Source organism: Bactrocera neohumeralis, chromosome 5 (genome assembly GCF_024586455.1).
Source record: "Bactrocera neohumeralis isolate Rockhampton chromosome 5, APGP_CSIRO_Bneo_wtdbg2-racon-allhic-juicebox.fasta_v2, whole genome shotgun sequence".
Taxonomy (NCBI): domain Eukaryota; kingdom Metazoa; phylum Arthropoda; class Insecta; order Diptera; family Tephritidae; genus Bactrocera; species Bactrocera neohumeralis.
The window spans coordinates 14167793-14187017 of record NC_065922.1 but is presented as its reverse complement, the minus strand read 5'-3'; the positions used below and the strand labels follow the sequence as shown (position 1 = coordinate 14187017).

The following is a 19225-nucleotide window of genomic DNA, read 5'->3' as shown; positions in this document are numbered from 1 at the left end:
GAGCGTGGCGCATCTTCGACCACCTCTACACCAGAACGAAAACGTTGAAACCATCGTTGTGTGGTGGAAATGGAAACTGTATCGGGTCCATAAACTGCACAAATTTTATTGGCGGCTTGAGATGCATTTTTGCCTTTATCGTAGTAGTACTGTAAAATATGCCATATTTTCTCTTTATTTTGCTCCATGTGTGCGACGCTATAACTCACGAACGACTTAAAAGAAACGACAATAAATCAAACACCCGTTAGCGCGTGAAATGAGCTTTCCAAAAAGGTATAGCATGACCCGATGCGACGAAAACTGGAACTACGCGCTTTCGCAACCTAAGCTTTTGACAACCTATTATTTACATAAATTTCATTGATTGTGAATAACATTGCAGATCTCAAGTGATGCCAAATGTTATGATCAGAAGAGAAAAATTAAAAAGAGATTGGTGATTGCTGATTGGAGATTGAAGATGGAAAGATGAAAGTTAATTATTCCATCTGATTGGAGATTGAAGGAGGCAGAATGAATGAGAACAATAAGTGAATAATTTCATTTTTCCATCTTCAATCTCCAATCAGATGAAATTATTTACATTCATTCTTCCACCTTCAATCTCCGATCTGCAATCTCTTTCTGATTTTCTGATTGGGCAAAATAGACCAATTATGTATCACCATACACATAAACAAAAAGTTAAAGTCCTGACAGGAGTTATTGTACCTACAATTTCCTGAATAAAAGACGAGTTTAAAATATTATTATTTTAAATTCAAAATAAATATTTGAGCTTATAAATAAAGTTGAGATTGCTATATCAGGCAGAATTCCAAGCAATCCTGACTCAGATTACATAAACAAAAATAAATTACATTGGATACAATCAAGAGTTCGTTTCTAATAAATGGTTTCAAAAACGTTTAAAAAATAATAATATTTTACTCAAAAAGATAGTTAGTATCTATCAGGCTTGACACTAAAAATGCATACCGTCTAGGTCAAAACTTGGAAAGTATGCAAATAAAAAGTGTCACTCAGAAAATAACAGTTATTACTAAACCAGAAATACATTTAAACACATTTAAAGGATACACCAAACTACCGAAGCTCTTGTGAATTTCCTTAATGCATAGCAGCTGTTCATATTGGTCATTGATATCTATTATAAGTACAGTATATACGTTATTCTTATAATACAATATACATTGTCATAATACTATGTACTTGAGATGGTTACTCTTATTAGTGACTCTGAGAACTGTGTGAACAATCATATGGTTCGTGCTACGCCTTAAAATCAGTGCAAATAATTACAGCACGGTTATCGCTAAAGCGTAAAGTTGAGGACAGCGTTGACAAGTGGTAATCAAATATGTCAATCAAATTGTTGTTGAACTTCTTTAAAAATTCTATAATTGCTTGGCAATACTATAAGGTACTCGTATGATCCGTGTGTTTGTTGTTTTCAGAATGTTATTGAACGATTCATAGTTTTAAGTAACTGCCTGTGTTAGCATATTTTTTTACATTTATGATCTCCACTTCTTATATGATGTCGTTGGGACAGAGTAGAGAAGTTTTTCCCATTTTTGTTATGGAGGGCTCAAAACGCTTGTAACCGCTTCCAAATGGCTGTTGCATTTCATGGAAATATTTTTCATAGCAGATATACAAACGAAAAGGAGATTTGTTAAAAGTTTGTTAACTATGAAAAGCTCTTACAGTTGTGTAACATAATGCCTGCCAACAGTTTGGTCGGAATTGGAAGTCCATCTTCAAGCCGTTTGATACTTCACGTAGCCATTTAAAGTAAAGGGTGATCCATTTCGAGGTTCCCTATTTTTTTTTTTAAGGAAAAAACACAAAAACTTCTAATTTAGGGGGGATTTTTTATTATCATTCAAAGGACACTCTTTAGATTTATTTTTTGAAGATTGTATCTTTCAAAAGTTGGCTGCGACTACGTCTCAGATGGTCCAATTTTCGATGAGCTCAATGTTCGATAACTCGTTCGAGCATTTCGACTGGTAACTGGCGAATGACACGCATGATGTTTTGCTCCAAAGCCTGAATGGAAGCGGGATGTCCGCATAGACTTTTGACTTTTCATATCCCCACAGGAAAATGCTTAACGAGATCACGAGCTTCAATTTCAGGCATCAAATATTCGGTTATCACGTCGAGATAACGGTCGCCATTAACGATTACGTTCTCACCGGCATATTTTAGTCTCGTGTACACTCCATGTAAGTTACGGCTGCTATATTTTATTCACTGCGTGCTGGACGTGGTCTATTCGGTCCAGTGTTATCCAGTAATGAATGCTGGGTATCAAGATGGATGATGGTGTGGCGAATAGTACCCTCATGAGGCGGATTATATTGACCATAAGTTCAGCGATGCACGCAAAACAAATTCATTACAGAACATGAATTTTCCTAATAAAGTTGAACGATTTGTAAACGTTGTTCAGGCGAAGTCTTTCCATGATGAAATGTCAAACAATACTGAACAAAAATAACATGACAGCGTGACACGACTCGGGATCTGTCAAAAAAAGCACCTTTACTTGGATCACCAGTTAAAAAAGTATTTTCCAAGTAATTTTGCTTTACTCATGCAGAAGAGCCTGGACTCTCAATTGTGCTACGTTTTTCAACTCTAGTAAGAAAAGTTGTTTTTATAAATAAATTTGCTAAAACTTGACATGACAAACACATGCGTCTTAATTATGACTCACGTTTGAAGACGTCACGAAGCGACACGCAACTTCAAACGCGCCACAACACCATTAAATATTCTAAACTGACTGCGCACGCCAGCGGCAGGAAAACGGAAAACTATCTGTTCACACCAAACATTAATTAAATCTAACTATTTCCGCAATTAAATTCAACTGACAATGTTATAAAATTGGAAAAGCTTATCGTGAGTGCATGTATTTAGGAAAACAAACTCCAATGTGCTACCATATATTCTGCATGCATCACGTTGTTGGGGGCGAAGTAGCAGCTAAGCGCTCCTGCCTACACAAGCCACTCTAAAATACAAGCCACCACCAACAACAAAAGCAACAAATATAAAAACAAAACAAAATCCGTAGCAACATTTAATGCTTCCTCCATTTGGATCGCATGAAACGCTGCAATAAGTATGTAAGCATGTATGTGTGTGTGTGTGTAGAATAAACAAATCTAGCTTAAAAGGTGGACAAAAGCAGAGCGCAGCACTTCGCTTGCAACATACAATATATAAATAAATGGCCACAAAGCGATCAACACAACAGATGACCGACCGACGATCAGCCAGCCACGCGTCACAACGCCTAACCGTCCAACGAGCGACGCACGACGGCCGAACTCCGTGAGTTCTTGGCCACCGCAATCGATTGGGCGCTGCACGGCGAGTGCATTGACAGCTCTGGCGGTCGCCAGAGGGGAGAGCTCGCTGTTTGGCGTTTGATAGTGCTGGTGATGACACTGCTGGTCATGTTGACGTTGGCGGCATAGCGCCCAACTTTAGCGTTGTAACAACAGCAACAACTACTAGCGATAGCTTGCAACAATGGCGAATGAGTTCTGGGTACGTGACATTTGCGGCAAGCACGTAATAGCGGCAGCGCGACGTCGACGACGTTGATGATGGCGCGCGCAGTCGCCGCGTTTCCATTCAAGCCAGTAGTGAGTGACACTGTTGCATTTTATGGCGGCAACTGGCCTCGCTTTCTGGCTGACTTCTTGCTTTGTGCGCTCCTCTTCTTTTGCTCGCTTCTTGTTACAAAACGAAGTTTGTTTTTGGCTTTTCATTTCACATTTTCCATTTCTAACTATGTGGCACAAGCAGCAATGGCAATTTTGTTTATAGCGACGTTTTCAAGCTCCTAGGTCAATATCTGGGTTTTTTATGTAAATGTTAATGCGCTTTATGCTTACGTATGTATATAAAGAAATTATATATTTATACGCTATATATATAATATATTCACATAATAAATGCCAGAAGCTTTAATACATGCAATTAATAAGCACAATGTTTATTTTTCAAAGGTCGCTGTTTGTACTACTAAGTCCAATAATACATAGTATTGGCTTAGTTTGCATGAAAAATATGGAATATAAAAATGCAGTTGACATTAAAAATAATTAGGTTGTGCCTAGAAATTTATAAAGTGTTCCTTAAATTCATTAACGATTATATTTCGCTGTCAAAGTAGAGATCTGTTATATACGGCTTTTTTGTAAACAAGAAAAGTTCAAGTTTATAGTTATTCACCATACTTCAATTACTGAAAATCCGAGATTTCGATAAACACTGTGTCCTTGTCTGCTGTCTGAATTTCGTATTCCAGAACTTTAGATGTCGCTCATTTGGCCGATTTTAATAAATGGACAGAATAATCGTCATTAATAAATTCTGAAGATGGTGTGCGTGGTGTGTTCCAGAGCAATAATCTGAAAAAGATGAATGATCCATTGGAGAATACCGCAGAAAATTCACCGACGAACTGTATTCAGCTGAACACCTCTTCTGAATATATTCTCAACCTTTTCTTGAGTGGAATTTGAAGAAACATGGACTGATAGTAGCATATGAAGAGGATTCCGGCATTGTGTTCGAAGGATAAAGCGAGAGAGAACTGACTTTACCGCTCGAATAGCGACTGGTACGCTATTGGGGAAGCGATTAAACTTGCTTAGGCAAAGAAGATCATCATGAAACCAAATTTTTTAATTACAAATAATAAGTAGGGCTTATGGATCATAATTGATTTTGAAAATATCGATTTTCGAATATCGAAATTGCTTGTAATTGGTTGTTCTCGTCAGACATGGTCTTTCGTGGCCATCAAATTGTCATCTATTACATATATTCGGATTAAGAAAAGACGAAATGTTTTGAAACACATATAACGGTTCGGGATATCAACGAAATTCTTTATTCTTATGAAAGTACATTCGATGCTATTATGTATGGAACGCGATTTCTGCTCTATGGCCACCGCGGGCACGCTTGCAGAAGTCCACACGCTGAACCCAATGTTCGAGGGTTTTCAAGCATAAATCGGCCGATACTGCTGCAATTTCACGTTCGATATTCGTACGAAGTTCATCATTCAACAGACTTGACGTAGCCCCACAGGAAATAGTCTAACGGTGTCAAACCGCAAGACCGAGGCGGCCAATTGACTGGGCCATTTCGTGAAATAACACGTTCACCAAACTTGGTTTTCAATAAATCGATTGTGAAATTGGCTGTGTGGTTTGTGACGGGGTTTGTTGGAATCATATATTGTCCAAGTCCATTTCATCCAATTCACGCAAAAAATATTCGGTTATCATTGAGTGGTAGCGATTTCCATTCACAGTAACGTGCCGGTCTAGATCAAAGGTACATACGGCCCAATGACGCCACCGCACCACAAACCCCACTAAACCGTCATTTTTTTTGCATGCAATGGTGGCTCTTGGAGCACGTGTGGATTGCTGCCTGACCAATAATGCATATTTTGCTTCTTGACGAACCCATTCAGCCAGAAATGAGCCTCATCGCTGAAGATGATTTTTCGATGCCAATCCGGATCATTTTCAAGTTGTTGCTCAGCCCAATTCAGGAACGTACGACGATTCTGGGGGTCAAGCGGCTTTAGTTCTTGCGTCAATTTGATCTTGTATTAGTGTAGGTCAAGATCTTTTTGCAAAATTCGTCACAACGACGTCACAGAGATGCTCAACGCTTGAGAACCACGTGTGAAAGACTGATTTGGGTATGCCTCAATTGATGCGCCAGCGGCAGCAATATTCTCGACACTACGGGAACTTATTTTTCTCACTGGCACACGAACATTTTGTACTATGCCTGTGGATTAAAATTTTTCCATAATCATTATTGTTTAGTATACGCTTGTCTGTCTGAAGTACATAAAATGCATTCGGCCATTTTTTTTCGTGAGCAAGTCTTTTTGATTGAGGGTAAGAACGCGTTGACGACTAACCATGTCCTGGACCTGGCCATTAACTGATGATGAACAAAATACAGGAAGTAGTGCTTGAGGATCGACGAATAACAATCAGAGATCTTACTGGCTCCGTTGGAATGTGGGAAGGATCAGTGAAACCCATTTTGAAAGCTCATTTGGGCCTAAGAAAAGTGAAAGGACGGTTGTTTCCAAAATCAATAAATTTTTTCCAACTACCACGATATCATGAAACATATGATTTCTTGCAATGAATCTTGGATCTTTGTTTACGACCCAGAATCGGCCGAGTATCGTGGCAAAGGTGAGCTGAAGCCGAAAAACCGCGTCAAAGCCAGTCAAAATCAAGGTTATGTTGACAGTTTTCTTCGATTATCGAGTTGCAGCGCACTCCGAACTTCTTTCGACCGGCCAAACCGTCAACAAGGAATGCAATTTGGGTGTTACACGTCATTTCCGCAAAATTTTTCGTAAAGAGATACTAGAATTACGGGCCGACTTGGCAAATTTTGACGCATTTAAATGTCCAGATTACGACCTTTCATGAAAATATTGAATGTGGCCTAGTTTTGTTGATAATTACATATTCAAAATTTTGATAATTTTCGACTTTTCGTAATAAAAATTCAGTTTTCCAATCATGTTGTTTAGGGTTCTGCCACTTCTTTTGCTCAAAACAAACAACTTTCGAAATTGTTTCGCTTCTCTTCTCAACTCCCAAAGTTCTTATTGATCATATTCGAAAGCGGCAACAGTTTTTCAAGAATTTTCATATGCATTTGTATATGTAGATTGAATATGTACTATATGAATATGAATATGTAGTATGTAAGTAGGTATTTTGCATAAAAGCTCGATGCTATAAAAATATACAAATATGTATGTACTATATGTATATTTATTTACATCTATCTATGTCAAATATTTACTAAGATTTATTTTTAAATTTTTTCATATAATAATTTTTCACTTCTCGACATGCGTTATGAAGACTATAAGCAATACTCTCTCGCTATTATCGTCATTTCTATGCCGAGCGCCTTGTTTGCTATTGCCACATTATTTGCTAAAGAAATTATTGTTGTGCTTGGAGTTTACAACTTTGGCAAATATGTGTTATGTACGCATGTATATATATACATATATATGTACATACTTACATGTGTACATTGTGGGTGCTTTGAACACAAAAATCGAAGTTACCTACAAAGCTATCTACAGAAAACATACATACATATATACAGATGTACATTTATATAACACAAATCTCTAGAAATTTATGAATAAATACACATTTCTGTTTGTACGTCGGTAATTGCCACTTTTACAACATTTTTCGCCAACAACATTCATGTAAATAGTGTCAACAACCTTTTTTGTGTTCTTAACTGTGTTTGCTTGATGTCTTGACGCCACGATTTTTTTCTTTTTTAACTCTTCAGTCAACTGGCAGCCACCAAAAACACAAATGGTTGCACCACAAAACAAATAGACACACACATACATATATAAACACATACATGTGTACAGTGGTACTTGCGGTTACACTTTGTTTGACACGCTGTTCAACTACTCACACACATACATACATAGTTGTTGCCATTGTTGTTCTATTTACATTTTACGCTTTACCAATCGGCATTGTGATTTTTCATGGTTCGCTATAAACAATTGTCGGCAGTTGTTGGTGCGCTTGGTTTGCTCTTGGCTTTCTGGTGTGGCGCTGTGCAGAGCATTGTTGTTGGTTTATAGCACGACGCATTTGTTTTTGTTGCGAGTGTTGTCGCTGTTGTCGTGTCTTTGATTGCCATTTGCATGCGATGACATTCGTCAGTTGGTGGCTCTGTGTTTTGTTGTCACTGTTGCTAGTATAGTTGTAGGTATTACCACTTTTTTGCTACTTCGTTCTGTTTACATGATTCTATATATACACATGCATATATGTACTATATACATATATACATATGTACATTTGCTGCTTATGCACCTAGTTTTATCAGCGTTTCTGTTTGTTGTCCATCATTTTTGGCAGTTGACATTTGTGGCCATCCGCAAACACGCTTACAAGCCAATATGTATTTATATACGCATATATGTATGTATATGTGTGTGTAAGTGCCTGCTCTAATATGGTTATGCCATTCAACTTTGTTATGTGGGCCAAAAGTTGAGGTTTGTTCGCCATAATTTTTCATTTAGACTAATTCTGCATTAATTGGCCGCTTTTGGAGGGCAAAGCTTTGTATGGCACTGTAGTAACTAGACTGTTATAGGCAGGCATAAGAAAATTGGTTCCGTTGTAAAGCTCAAGAATTAAATATATTATTATTATATTTACGAGGAATATGTCCTAAATATTGAAAAATGGCGTAAAAATATACTCATATGCTTTGGTGCTTGCTGCAAGAACGTCATAAGTAGAAAAATGTTATTTTTGAGATAATAATCAAGCAATGATAATTATATAAAACTCTATATTGTGTCAAAGTTATTATTAGTTTCGGAGTGAGGAATGTATATACCGATATATTCTGTAGAAATAAAGCGAAACTTGAAACGTTTTGAGGGTAGCAAAGCAGCTTACTTCAAATTCTATATTTTATACCTTAGCAAATCGAAGTACTTTGGTCAGCTAATCTCAGGCATGTGAAAACTTTTACAAGCTTGTCTGTTTTTCTTATTTACAGTAGTCTTTAATCTTTATAACTGATTTGGACTCCAAAGCTTTTGTTGAAAATAATAATTTGGTTAATGAAAAATCGTTATCAGACTTTTTTTTCAGACTGACATTTGTAGGAAGGCTTCAGATAACTGAACAAATTGTTCCAGCTAAACAGTACAAATCATACTCGTTGCTTTTGACGAGCTTTTCTTCGACCTAAACGTGAAATGGTTTTATTAATTTGTTCCAAAGTTATTTAAGGGGTTACATGGGTTTACGGGTTTCAAAAAATCGATTTTTTTTATTATCTTATTAAATTCCACGGCACCTCTAAAATATAGTCCTAAATTTTCAAGTTGATCGGAGTAATGGTTTGGAGATACAGTCTTTAGAACTTGTGGCTAGCTGGGCTAAATACGCTGTCTTTAAACGCGATTTTCTCGAAACTCTGTTTTTAAAGTCGGTTGGCAAGATTTCACGAGAAACACACAACCGATGCTCATGAAATTTTAAACAGGCCTTTGAGATACAATTCTTAAAGACTTGGGCGAAAGGGTTTTTATACCGTGAACAGGGTATATTAAGTTTGTCACGAAGTTTGTAACACCCAGAAAGAAGGATCGGAGACCCTATAAAGTGTATATATATATACATGATCAATATGTCGAGCTGAGTCGATTTAGCTATGTCCGTCTGTCTGTCTGTCCGTCAATATGTCTGTATATATACGAACTAGTCCCTCAGTTTTTAAGATATCGTTTTGAAATTTTGCAAACGTCATTTTCTCTTCATTGTCGGAACGGCCGATACTATAACATATAGCTGCCATACAAACTAACGATCGGAATCAAGTTCTTATATGGACAACTTTCACATTTGACAAGATATATTCACGAAATTTGGTATATATTATTTTCTAAGGCAACAATGTAATCTCCGAAGAAATTGTTCAGATCGGATTACTATAGCATATAGCTTCCATACTAACTGAACACATAGTTACCAAAAGAAATGCATCTGTGAAGGGTATATTAGCTTCGGTGCAGCCGAAGTTAACGTTTTTTCTTGTTTTCGATTACAACTGCTTATTTAAAAAAAAATGTCGCGAAACTTTCTTAGAAATTTTAATTATTTTTTTGTAAAAATGTCAAAATGCCAAAAACTCGATTTTCAGTTTTTTTTTCCTTCATCCTCGTTCTAAGTTAAGGTTTTAATTAAAAATGGGGCGCATCTTTTTTCCGAGGGGTCACCGGAAATGGCGTCGCAATGGCCGAGTTTAAAATATTTTTTTCCAAAAATTTCAGAATTTCTTTGTTAATAGTGTATGTTTGTAACAATAAAAAATTCTAATAAAATATTTCATTTTTTATATGAGAAACAAATTTTTGTATTAAGGCTTTTTTTTAACCGAGGAAACTGACATGACAAATTACGTTTAATGGGAATACGAGAATATATGCTTGTATTTAAGTATATGTATATTAGTATATATAATTTCCCACCAATTGTTCTGTTGTATCAATTTCATCTGGCGAATTTGTTCTCCAAAATTCAGATTAACTTTGTGTGGTGCACTAAAATATTATACAATTACCAGAACAGATTTAAAGCAATTAGTTTGTGCAAAAACCCAGAACTTCTTGCGTATGAAGTTATGTATTTTTAGCATGCGGTATGTTTTTCTTCGTCATTATGCTACATTTTCGCAAGAATTAAAGAATATGATGACTCATCGCCGTGCTACAGAATTTGTAAAATAATATAGCAATATATCTATATACAACATTATTATAAAAATTAGTTGACTAATCATTAATATATTTCTGTTCTTCTTCATTTTCCAGGGCTCCGATCCGCGTGCGGCCACTTGCCGTGGCAAGTTACAGAGTCGTCGCTGCAAATTGAATCAGGAAATCAACAAGGAGCTGCGACTACGCGCTGGCGCTGAAAACCTCTTTAAAGTAAGTGATTTTATGCCATTATATATTTATGTGTTTTGTTTAGTTGCTTGTAAACAAACATTACTAATTCTCTACTTTATTTATATGTATGCAATTGTAGGCCACCACAAATCGCAAGCTGCGCGACACAGTCGCTCTCGAGCTGAGCTTCGTCAATTCGAATTTACAATTGCTGAAAGAACAATTGGCTGAGTTGAATTCTTCGGTGGAAATCTATCAGAGTGATAGGTGAGTGCGAGTGAATATTGACATTTGTATTTCTATATACATATATGTATGTATATAGATATATAAAAATATATACTATACATATCGAATACTAAATATTTATTTCTTACTCTATTTTTTTATGATCTCATTGTTTCAACAAACATTCCAGGAAGTGTTGTTTAGAAATTGCAAAAATTTATTGCTTCAACCATTTTATTATCTATAAATGGAATTTTATGTTCCTATCAGTTTCAGAACAATGCGCTGACGCGTGTTTTTGAAATGCATAAATCTTAGTTACTTGTGTTTAATGATACAAAGTTATGGTACTGCGTGACGATTTGCATTTTTATTTTTACATGAATATGTTAGGCATATTTATGAATACCGAAAGTAGTTGGAAACTTAAAACTACGGCATTATAGTGTTCTTTAAAAATTTTTTGCTTGGTATACATATATTGAAGTAGGATTGTGGTTGAACAAATAGGAAAAATTGTTGAAATAAAAACAGTGCTGCTTTACGAATACTTCCGATATGATACTTTCTAGTATGTAATTTGTAAGAAAGTCCGCTCAAAAGTGCCAGCTAAGGTGTCAACTATCTTTGATATACATACTTATGTATTTATTGATTTTTCGAATTTCGAAGCATATTTCATGAATTTTAAAATTTTCCTCTAACAAGCAAAAGTGATCTGTAGACCTTCAAGAAATAAGAGTAGAAGCGAAAAAGAGTGAAATTCTTAACAATTTTTCATTTTTCACGAAGTCAAAAAAGTCTTTTCGTATAATAAAAAAAATAAACAAATATGTACCATTTTGATCGACCACTTTTTGCCATGTTTCCGCTAGGGACATTATTCCATCAGTGTAAATAGAAATTTCGAAATTTCCAGAACGGAAATCGTCTCCGTGAACTTCACAAATTTTATTGGTGGCTTGCGTGGCATTCTTCCCTTTTTATACAAAAATTTCAAAATATAGCGAGTTTCTTCATTATTTTCACACATTTTTGAACAGCTGTAACTTTTTTTCAACTTCCTCGAATTTAATTTTTTTTGGTTAAATGAAGCTTAAAATCTCACCTTTCCAACACTATATGGTATGACACAATTTGATTGGTAGCACTGGAGATATACTACTGTCACGGCATTTATTAACAAAATACGAAAAGACTTTTTCGACTACCATATGTATAATACAAGGAATTATCACAGTACTCCACATGCACTTTTCTGTGTTAAAATCTGGAAAACTGATATTTCTTCTAAATTTCTTGAATATAGTCAGTACTCCAGCAACTATATAGATCGATTGCATTTGGTTGAGCCTCCATTGAGAATCTTTTCACGGCTGAAGTGTAGTGGCTTGCGATCAGTTCTCAATTTCAGTGTGTTTTGGAATTCTCTATCCAAGCAACTATCCATCCAACCAATTCCAAAGAATTTTGAGTATAAAAACAACATTGATTTTATAGGTATCACCCTTCATTAAAAGCTCCAAAAGTCTAATTTTATAGAATCACCTTTTTAAAAACTGTCATGAACAGCTCCAAAATTCGTAGAAGGCAATAAAAATGAAATTTTCAACAAACAAGTCTTGTCAATGTACAGTTTTAAAATCTAAAACTTCCTTACAAAAAAATACAATAATTTTTTACTTCACTTTTTACATACTGAAGTAGCTGCAACAATGTATTTAAATTTAAAAGCAAAAAAATACTACAACAAAATAATCATATAGGTAAGAATTTTTAATTTATAACTCACCTAAGTTTTTAATAGCAGGGCTTAAATTCGTTTTGGAATTTACTTACTTTGTGCCAATCACCGAAACGTGTTAATATGCGATTATATAGCGGGTAATGAGTGTAACTCATAGCTGAAGCCAAGTAATTAGCTGTTGACATTAAGACATGGAATTTTCTATACAGATATAATAACTGTACTTCTACTATATGTATAAACGTATATTACAATATTTGTTTTTGTAAGCTGTGGCGCGTGCTAAATGCGAATATTTGAAAAGTACCGTAAATAATAATGACTCATAAAAATATTCTCGTTATTTTTGTATACAACTTGTGGTTGACTTAATGTGAACTATACACGACTAGATGGAAAATAAATTTGTGGTTTGAAAATGTTTAGGTAACGGTAATTTTTTGTTAGTAATATAAAATTCAAAAAAATTTAAACTTATTTTAGATATTTTTTTCTGAATATTTTTTTGTAACTTTCATGAAAATTCCATTCTAACTCTTAAAATAAATTTAAAAAAAATATCTTTTTTCTGAAATGCAAAAAAGTGTTTTTTATATAAAAAAATTTTTGAATAAAAAAAATTATTTTTTTTTAAAGAATAAAATATAGTTCTTTAAATACTCTTTTATATTATTATTATTTTTTATATTATTATTATTATTTTTATATTATTATTATTTATGCACATTAAATGAATTTTTAATATTTATTAGTTTTTTTCTAATATTTTTTGCAACTTTTATAAAAATTCCATTTTAGCTCTTAGAATAAATTAAAAAAATAGTGTTTTTTCTCGAAATAAAAAAAGTTGAAAGAGAAAGTGTTTTTTATAAACAAAAATTTTGGATTTAAAAAAAATATAAATTTTTAATATTTATTAGTTTTTTCTATATTTTTTTGCAACTTTTATAAAAATTCCATTTTAGCTCTTAGAATAAATTAAAAAAAATAAATAAAAAAAGTTGAAAGAGAAAGTGTTTTTTATAAACAAAAATTTTGGATTTAAAAAAAATATAAATTTTTTTAATTCAAATTAACAAAATAAAATACATACTCTTCAAATATTTTTTGTAAGGACATAAATTTTTAACATTATAATTTTTTTTAAATGTTTTTGAAACTTTCATAAAAATGCATTTTAGCTTTTAGAATAAGTTAAAAATATAATTTTTTCTTTAAGTAAAAAAAGTTTTAAATAAAAAAGATATTGTTTTTTTTTTTTAAATTAAAGTAAACAAAAATGAAATATATGTTATTTAATTGTTTTTTTAATGTTCATACATTTTTTATATTATTTCTTTTTAATATTTTTTAGTAACTTTCATAAAAAATCCATTTCAACTCTTCCAGTAAATTAAAAAATTTTTTCTTTAAATAAAAAAGTTTTTATAAAAAAATGTTTTTTATAAAAATATATTTAACAAAAAATAAATGTAAATAAAAAATATTTTTTATAATATATGTAAATAAAATTTTTAAATAAATTAATATTTTTAATTAAAATAAACAAAATAAAATATATGTTCTTTAAATATATATTTTTAATGTTCATAAATTTTTTCATTAAAATTGATTTCAAATATGAATATAAATGAATTTATATATCTAACATTTGATTTAATATGTTATCGGGTTCTATTTATCAATATATTCGCTTAATAACAAAAACAATAGGAAATACTTCACGAGTTTTGCTAAATATTTTATATAATTGCTCTAATTCCACCAATTTATTTCATTATTGCTCGCTTAAAATGTTAATATTGCTTTTGTTGTTATTTCAATTGCACTTAATTGTTGCAATTATCATTAAAACAAAGTCATTATTCACTATCTTTTATTTATTACAGTTATATACACATTGAAAAAAACGGGGAAATACCTAAGTTGATTATTTTTAAGTGATAGAATATTCAATCAAACTATAACAAAAATTTATTCAAAAGAAATGCATAAATCAATAGTTTTCCTTGTTTTTATCAAAGAAAATCGGATAATGGATCAACGTAGCCATATATTCCATGGATAATACTTGAACACCAAATTCTTTATATGCTTAAGCTCTGAATACTGAACGCTTAACTATTAAAAATTCGTTGTTTTTTTCGATATTTAAATTAATAGGGTCTTAGAGACCTGTCATTATTCTCTGCATTAATATTTATATGAAAAACCCAACAGGTTAAGAAAGTCACTCATACGCACTGTACTTTTTAATTGAAAATATTCTGACGTCAGATTTAGCAATCTTAGACAATAACTTTTGTATACTAAATTTTACAACAATTTTCAGTAGCCCAAGTATAGAAAAATTCTACTCAAAAATTACTAAATCATTTTATAAACTAAAATTTTTATCAGCTCGACTTATAAGAACTTATGACAAAATTATACGCCAGCAATTAGTTGCTGTCACAGAGTTGTATACTAATGCATTCAAAACTACAAGTATATTCATACGCACACATATATGTATGTATGTATATGACTACACTTTGCACAGTCTCCTCTAAGTATGTATGTACATTTGTTTTTGCATTTTACTCATTTGCGTCGTAATTTCTGGTCAAGCGCGTTTTAACTCAACCAAGCGGAACTCCCAAATAGCTGCCAACCGTTGCTATTTAATATCATATAAATACATATTTATTAGGGTGAGTAAAAATATCTAATATTTTTTTGCTTGGTACTCTGAACATAGGTTCATAGACGCTTCTAATAAAGTATCTCTAAGTCTCTAAGTATGCGCTCTTTTTTGTTACTGGAAGGTCCCCCGCCTTACAGTTTTTTTTTTTTTCTTATTATCAGTTAGAAAAATTAAAACCTCACTACTCGTTTTTTTGACACATCCTAATGTATATGTATATATTTTTCATTGTACCCGCTAATATTTGTGTTGCTACTGCTTATTATGAAACAAAAAAATTAAAATTTCACTATCCGATTTTTTTTGACCCACCCTAATATATATTTTTTCTCATTGCGCCTGCTAATATTTGTGTTGTTGCTGATTATAACAAATGTTTTCTGCTGTTTTTTTGTTATTGGATGCCGAATTTAAATATTTGCGAGAAATTTCTCTCTTTACTTATGTGTTTGTAGGGAACAAATACCGGCAAACCGGCACAGCTGCATAAATATACATATTAATACTACTATAAGTGCGGCTCTTAATAGAATCGGAGGCTTGTTTATGATATTTTCCTATTTTTATATATTTATAGCTTAAGAATATTTTATTATATGTATTGTATATTATTACATGATAATTATAAAAAGCCGCAATGTCGGTGGACTTAGTGCTTGTTCAAAACTAATAAAAGACTTTTCCAGTCAACAAATAGAAAAACTTTTCAAACTTTACATTTAACGTATATATTTAGTTATATATTTTTTTATGCCAATAAAGGCTTATGATCAGAATAACGAGCGTCAGAAGTGAGAAGAGGTTGAGGTTTTTTTATTAAGCTATTACAGTCAATAACGATTTTTTTAGAAATGTCTATAGCTTTGTTTCTTATCTCCTAACTAGCTAACACAATTTCTGGTGGAAAGCGTTTCTTAACTAAAAAACCCAAAAAAATTTTATTCACTGATTTTCAAGTGTTAACATTAAGTTATTGTACAAACAACATTTTTATATCTTCCTACTTGTTTTTGTTACTAGTTCGATTGGCTGAGGCGCTACCTTACGTTGATTTTCCTTTTTGAGCACATCTGCCCAGATCACAGCTCCGATAATAGGACGCTGCTTGTCGTCTTCTCTTTCTTGGCTGTGGCCTCCTATGTTAGCCATTAGTCTGCTCAGTTGTGAAGTGATCTTCGCGGCTTTTCCTGCGGCATACTCGATTTGTATCCAGAAAGTTAGTCTGGGGCCCAGTCTTATACCTAGGTAGTGCTTATTTGTTAGCAATAGTAGCTCTGTTTTTTTCGTAGCGGGCTAGAGGTTGTGTGAGTCGAGCCATGCTGTCCGTATTATAACCTGTTTAAGCTTTCCTCGTGCTTCTTTTATGTCTCGTGCTGTAATTACTGCTGCAATGTCCTCCGTGTAGCCAATTAAGTACGATTTTTCTGGCATTTCGAGTTTTAATACCAGCCGAGGCAGGCGTTGTACATTTTCAATAGTACTGCCGGTCGCTCTGCGGCGATTATTTTGAGGATTTCTGTTGGCCTTGAGCTTGCCAGTTGTCAGTTGCGGCTCTTCGCGGGTAAACTAGGGGATTTGCGTAAATCTTGGAGTATGTTCTGGATCACTAGCCCTTTTTTCGTGTGTGGGGAAGAGTGCGTACATGATCTGATCCATTTTGGCAGCGGTTAAGTCAGACGGATTTGCTCGCGCGCCGAGTTTTTTCATTACTATTTTATACACAAGTCCACAGGGGTTTATTTTTTAATATACTCGCGTTCTTTCAATTTTTTCTTTTGGCTTATAGTATTATTGAGACATATTTGAAGGTAAAAATGTAATTTTTATTTTTGTTCCAGTGGAGTAACGCATACACAAAATCTTCACTCCGAGTATAATCAATCTTTTTACGGCAATATTCTGTAAAACAGACGAGTGAGGAAAAATTTCAAGCAAATATGTATATTATATAATATTTGCACCTTAATCCACAGTATTGTTTGGCATTTCAAGTTTTGAGTGTTTCGATCTTATGCAAAAATTTATACCAATTTATAGTTTAAAAGTTATTATTGTTGTTGTAAAAATGTTAAAATTTTTATATATATAATTTTTACCACCAATATTTATACCCTGAACCTGATGTAATCTCCGAAGAAATTGTTCAGATCGGTTAACTACAGCTTCCATACACCTGGACACATATTTACTAAAACAAATACACCTGTGAAGGGTATATTAGCTTCGGTGCAGCCGAAGTTAACGTTTTTTCTTGTTTTATTGAGGTTCAATATGTAACGTTTAATGCATTTTTGTAATTTTATTTTCAAGCAAATTAAAAAATGTAATCAAAATAGTTGGAAAATACTCAAAAAATTGCTTGCAAGCGAAAACGAAAATTCAAAATCTCATGTTTAATTGCTTTCGAGCAAATATTTAATCGCTTGCGAGCAAATCGCTGCAGTCTGCAGCATGAAAATTAATTTCCGTTATCTTTCTGTATTGTTTTCTTTTAATCTGCTTGATCTCTCACATACATATCTTTTTTAATGAGGAATTTTTTATCGTTTTCTTCTTGCATTTTCCACATTTTTGTTTATCTAATTTTTAACGCTTAACCGCAAAGTGCGCGAAGCTTGCGTGTTTCGTAGGCTTTTCAGCGAGCTTGTCGGCATTTGGCGTTTTTTCTTCGCAGCAATTTACAAAAGTTTTTCGTGCTTTTGGGCGTTCGTTGCGTAGCGCCTTAATGGCTAAGGCGCGCTGTCTGTCTACTTTTGTTGTTATTATTTTTAAATGTTAGTTATTATTATTGTTGTTATTACATGCTTGACTTGCGGCGATCCGCTTGACACGCGCTGGTGTTTAAAATTTTTCTAACATTTTTTTTCCTTTCATTTCTTGTTTTTGTGTTAAAAATTTTTAAAATAATTTTTCCAACTGTTTTTTTATTGTTTTTTTTTTTTTTTTTTTTTTTTATTTTTACTTTTTATTCCTTTTTTTTTTACTTTTAATTTTTTTGTTATTTTTTTTTTATTTATTTTTTTTTTCCTACACTCATACTTACTGCAGCTTCAAGTTATTGCTTTTGTTGTATTTGCAGTAGCTTGGCGTTGCAGTTGTGATTATTTAACAGCCATTACAGCAACAACTGTATTTACTAATCATATTGTAACAACAATCGCACATTTGCAATTATAATTATACTCATAAATACTTTGCAGCTCGTGAATTTATTTTTTTTCCACATTTTCTAAATTCATTTGTCGATAATGTTTTCGCATTTAAATTACGGCATTTTTTAATTTTTTTTCTTAATTATTCAATGCATTTATTTTCCCCTCTCTTATTATTATACAATCAAATAACAATCATTAAGCGCATTACAGAATCAGTATCGACGGCCAATAAGGTAGCGTAAGAAAATATTTTTGCCACACAAGTGGTTAAATTATTGTTTGTTTTGACTTACCGTTGTTGCATTTAAACTTGGTTGGCACTCAAACACAACTTGATCTTATCTAATATGAAATATGTTTAACTGAGTGTGATATAATGGGCTACAATTTACGTTGAGTAAGAAACAGGGAGGTTAATGCAGGCTAAACGCGTAACGTTTTTGAAATAATCTCAAATAATTCCTCAAAAATCGTTTTTGGCAGTCAACACATGAGAACAATACATCAATTATAGCGTTCAAAACAGACCTCAATCTCGGTATTTACTTATTTATTGGAGCTAAATTCTCATAACATTCTTTCTGGGTCTAAGTATAGGAAAAAACTCTCAGTTCCAAAATATAGTAGATCCGAAAGTAATTCAAAGCCCAATAGATACAATTTAGCTTTCAAATATTGTTCTTTTCACGATTTTCTAGCGCTAATGGTCCAACAACTCTGTACAATAGTCAGGAGTTGAAAGGCCGTGTCATTTGGCGTTACCCAGGATTCACCAACTTGGAGGCAACCTACACTACATCCCTCTGTATATTAGTCACTCCTGATACTTTTTTCTCTATTATTATTCGATGTGTATACTG

The 19225-nt window shown here is 33.1% G+C and overlaps 1 protein-coding gene across 3 annotated transcripts in view; it reads left to right on the top strand.

Annotated features, from left to right (window-relative positions):
- LOC126760437 (rhophilin-2) overlaps positions 1-19225 on the top strand; it is a 130981-nt gene that overhangs the window by 100417 nt on the left and 11339 nt on the right. For all 3 annotated transcript variants that reach the window (XM_050476062.1, XM_050476063.1, XM_050476064.1), the window contains 2 exons: positions 10472-10588; positions 10689-10816. In XM_050476062.1, the coding sequence (XP_050332019.1) occupies positions 10472-10588; positions 10689-10816 (245 nt within the window). The remainder of the gene's footprint in view (positions 1-10471; positions 10589-10688; positions 10817-19225) is intronic.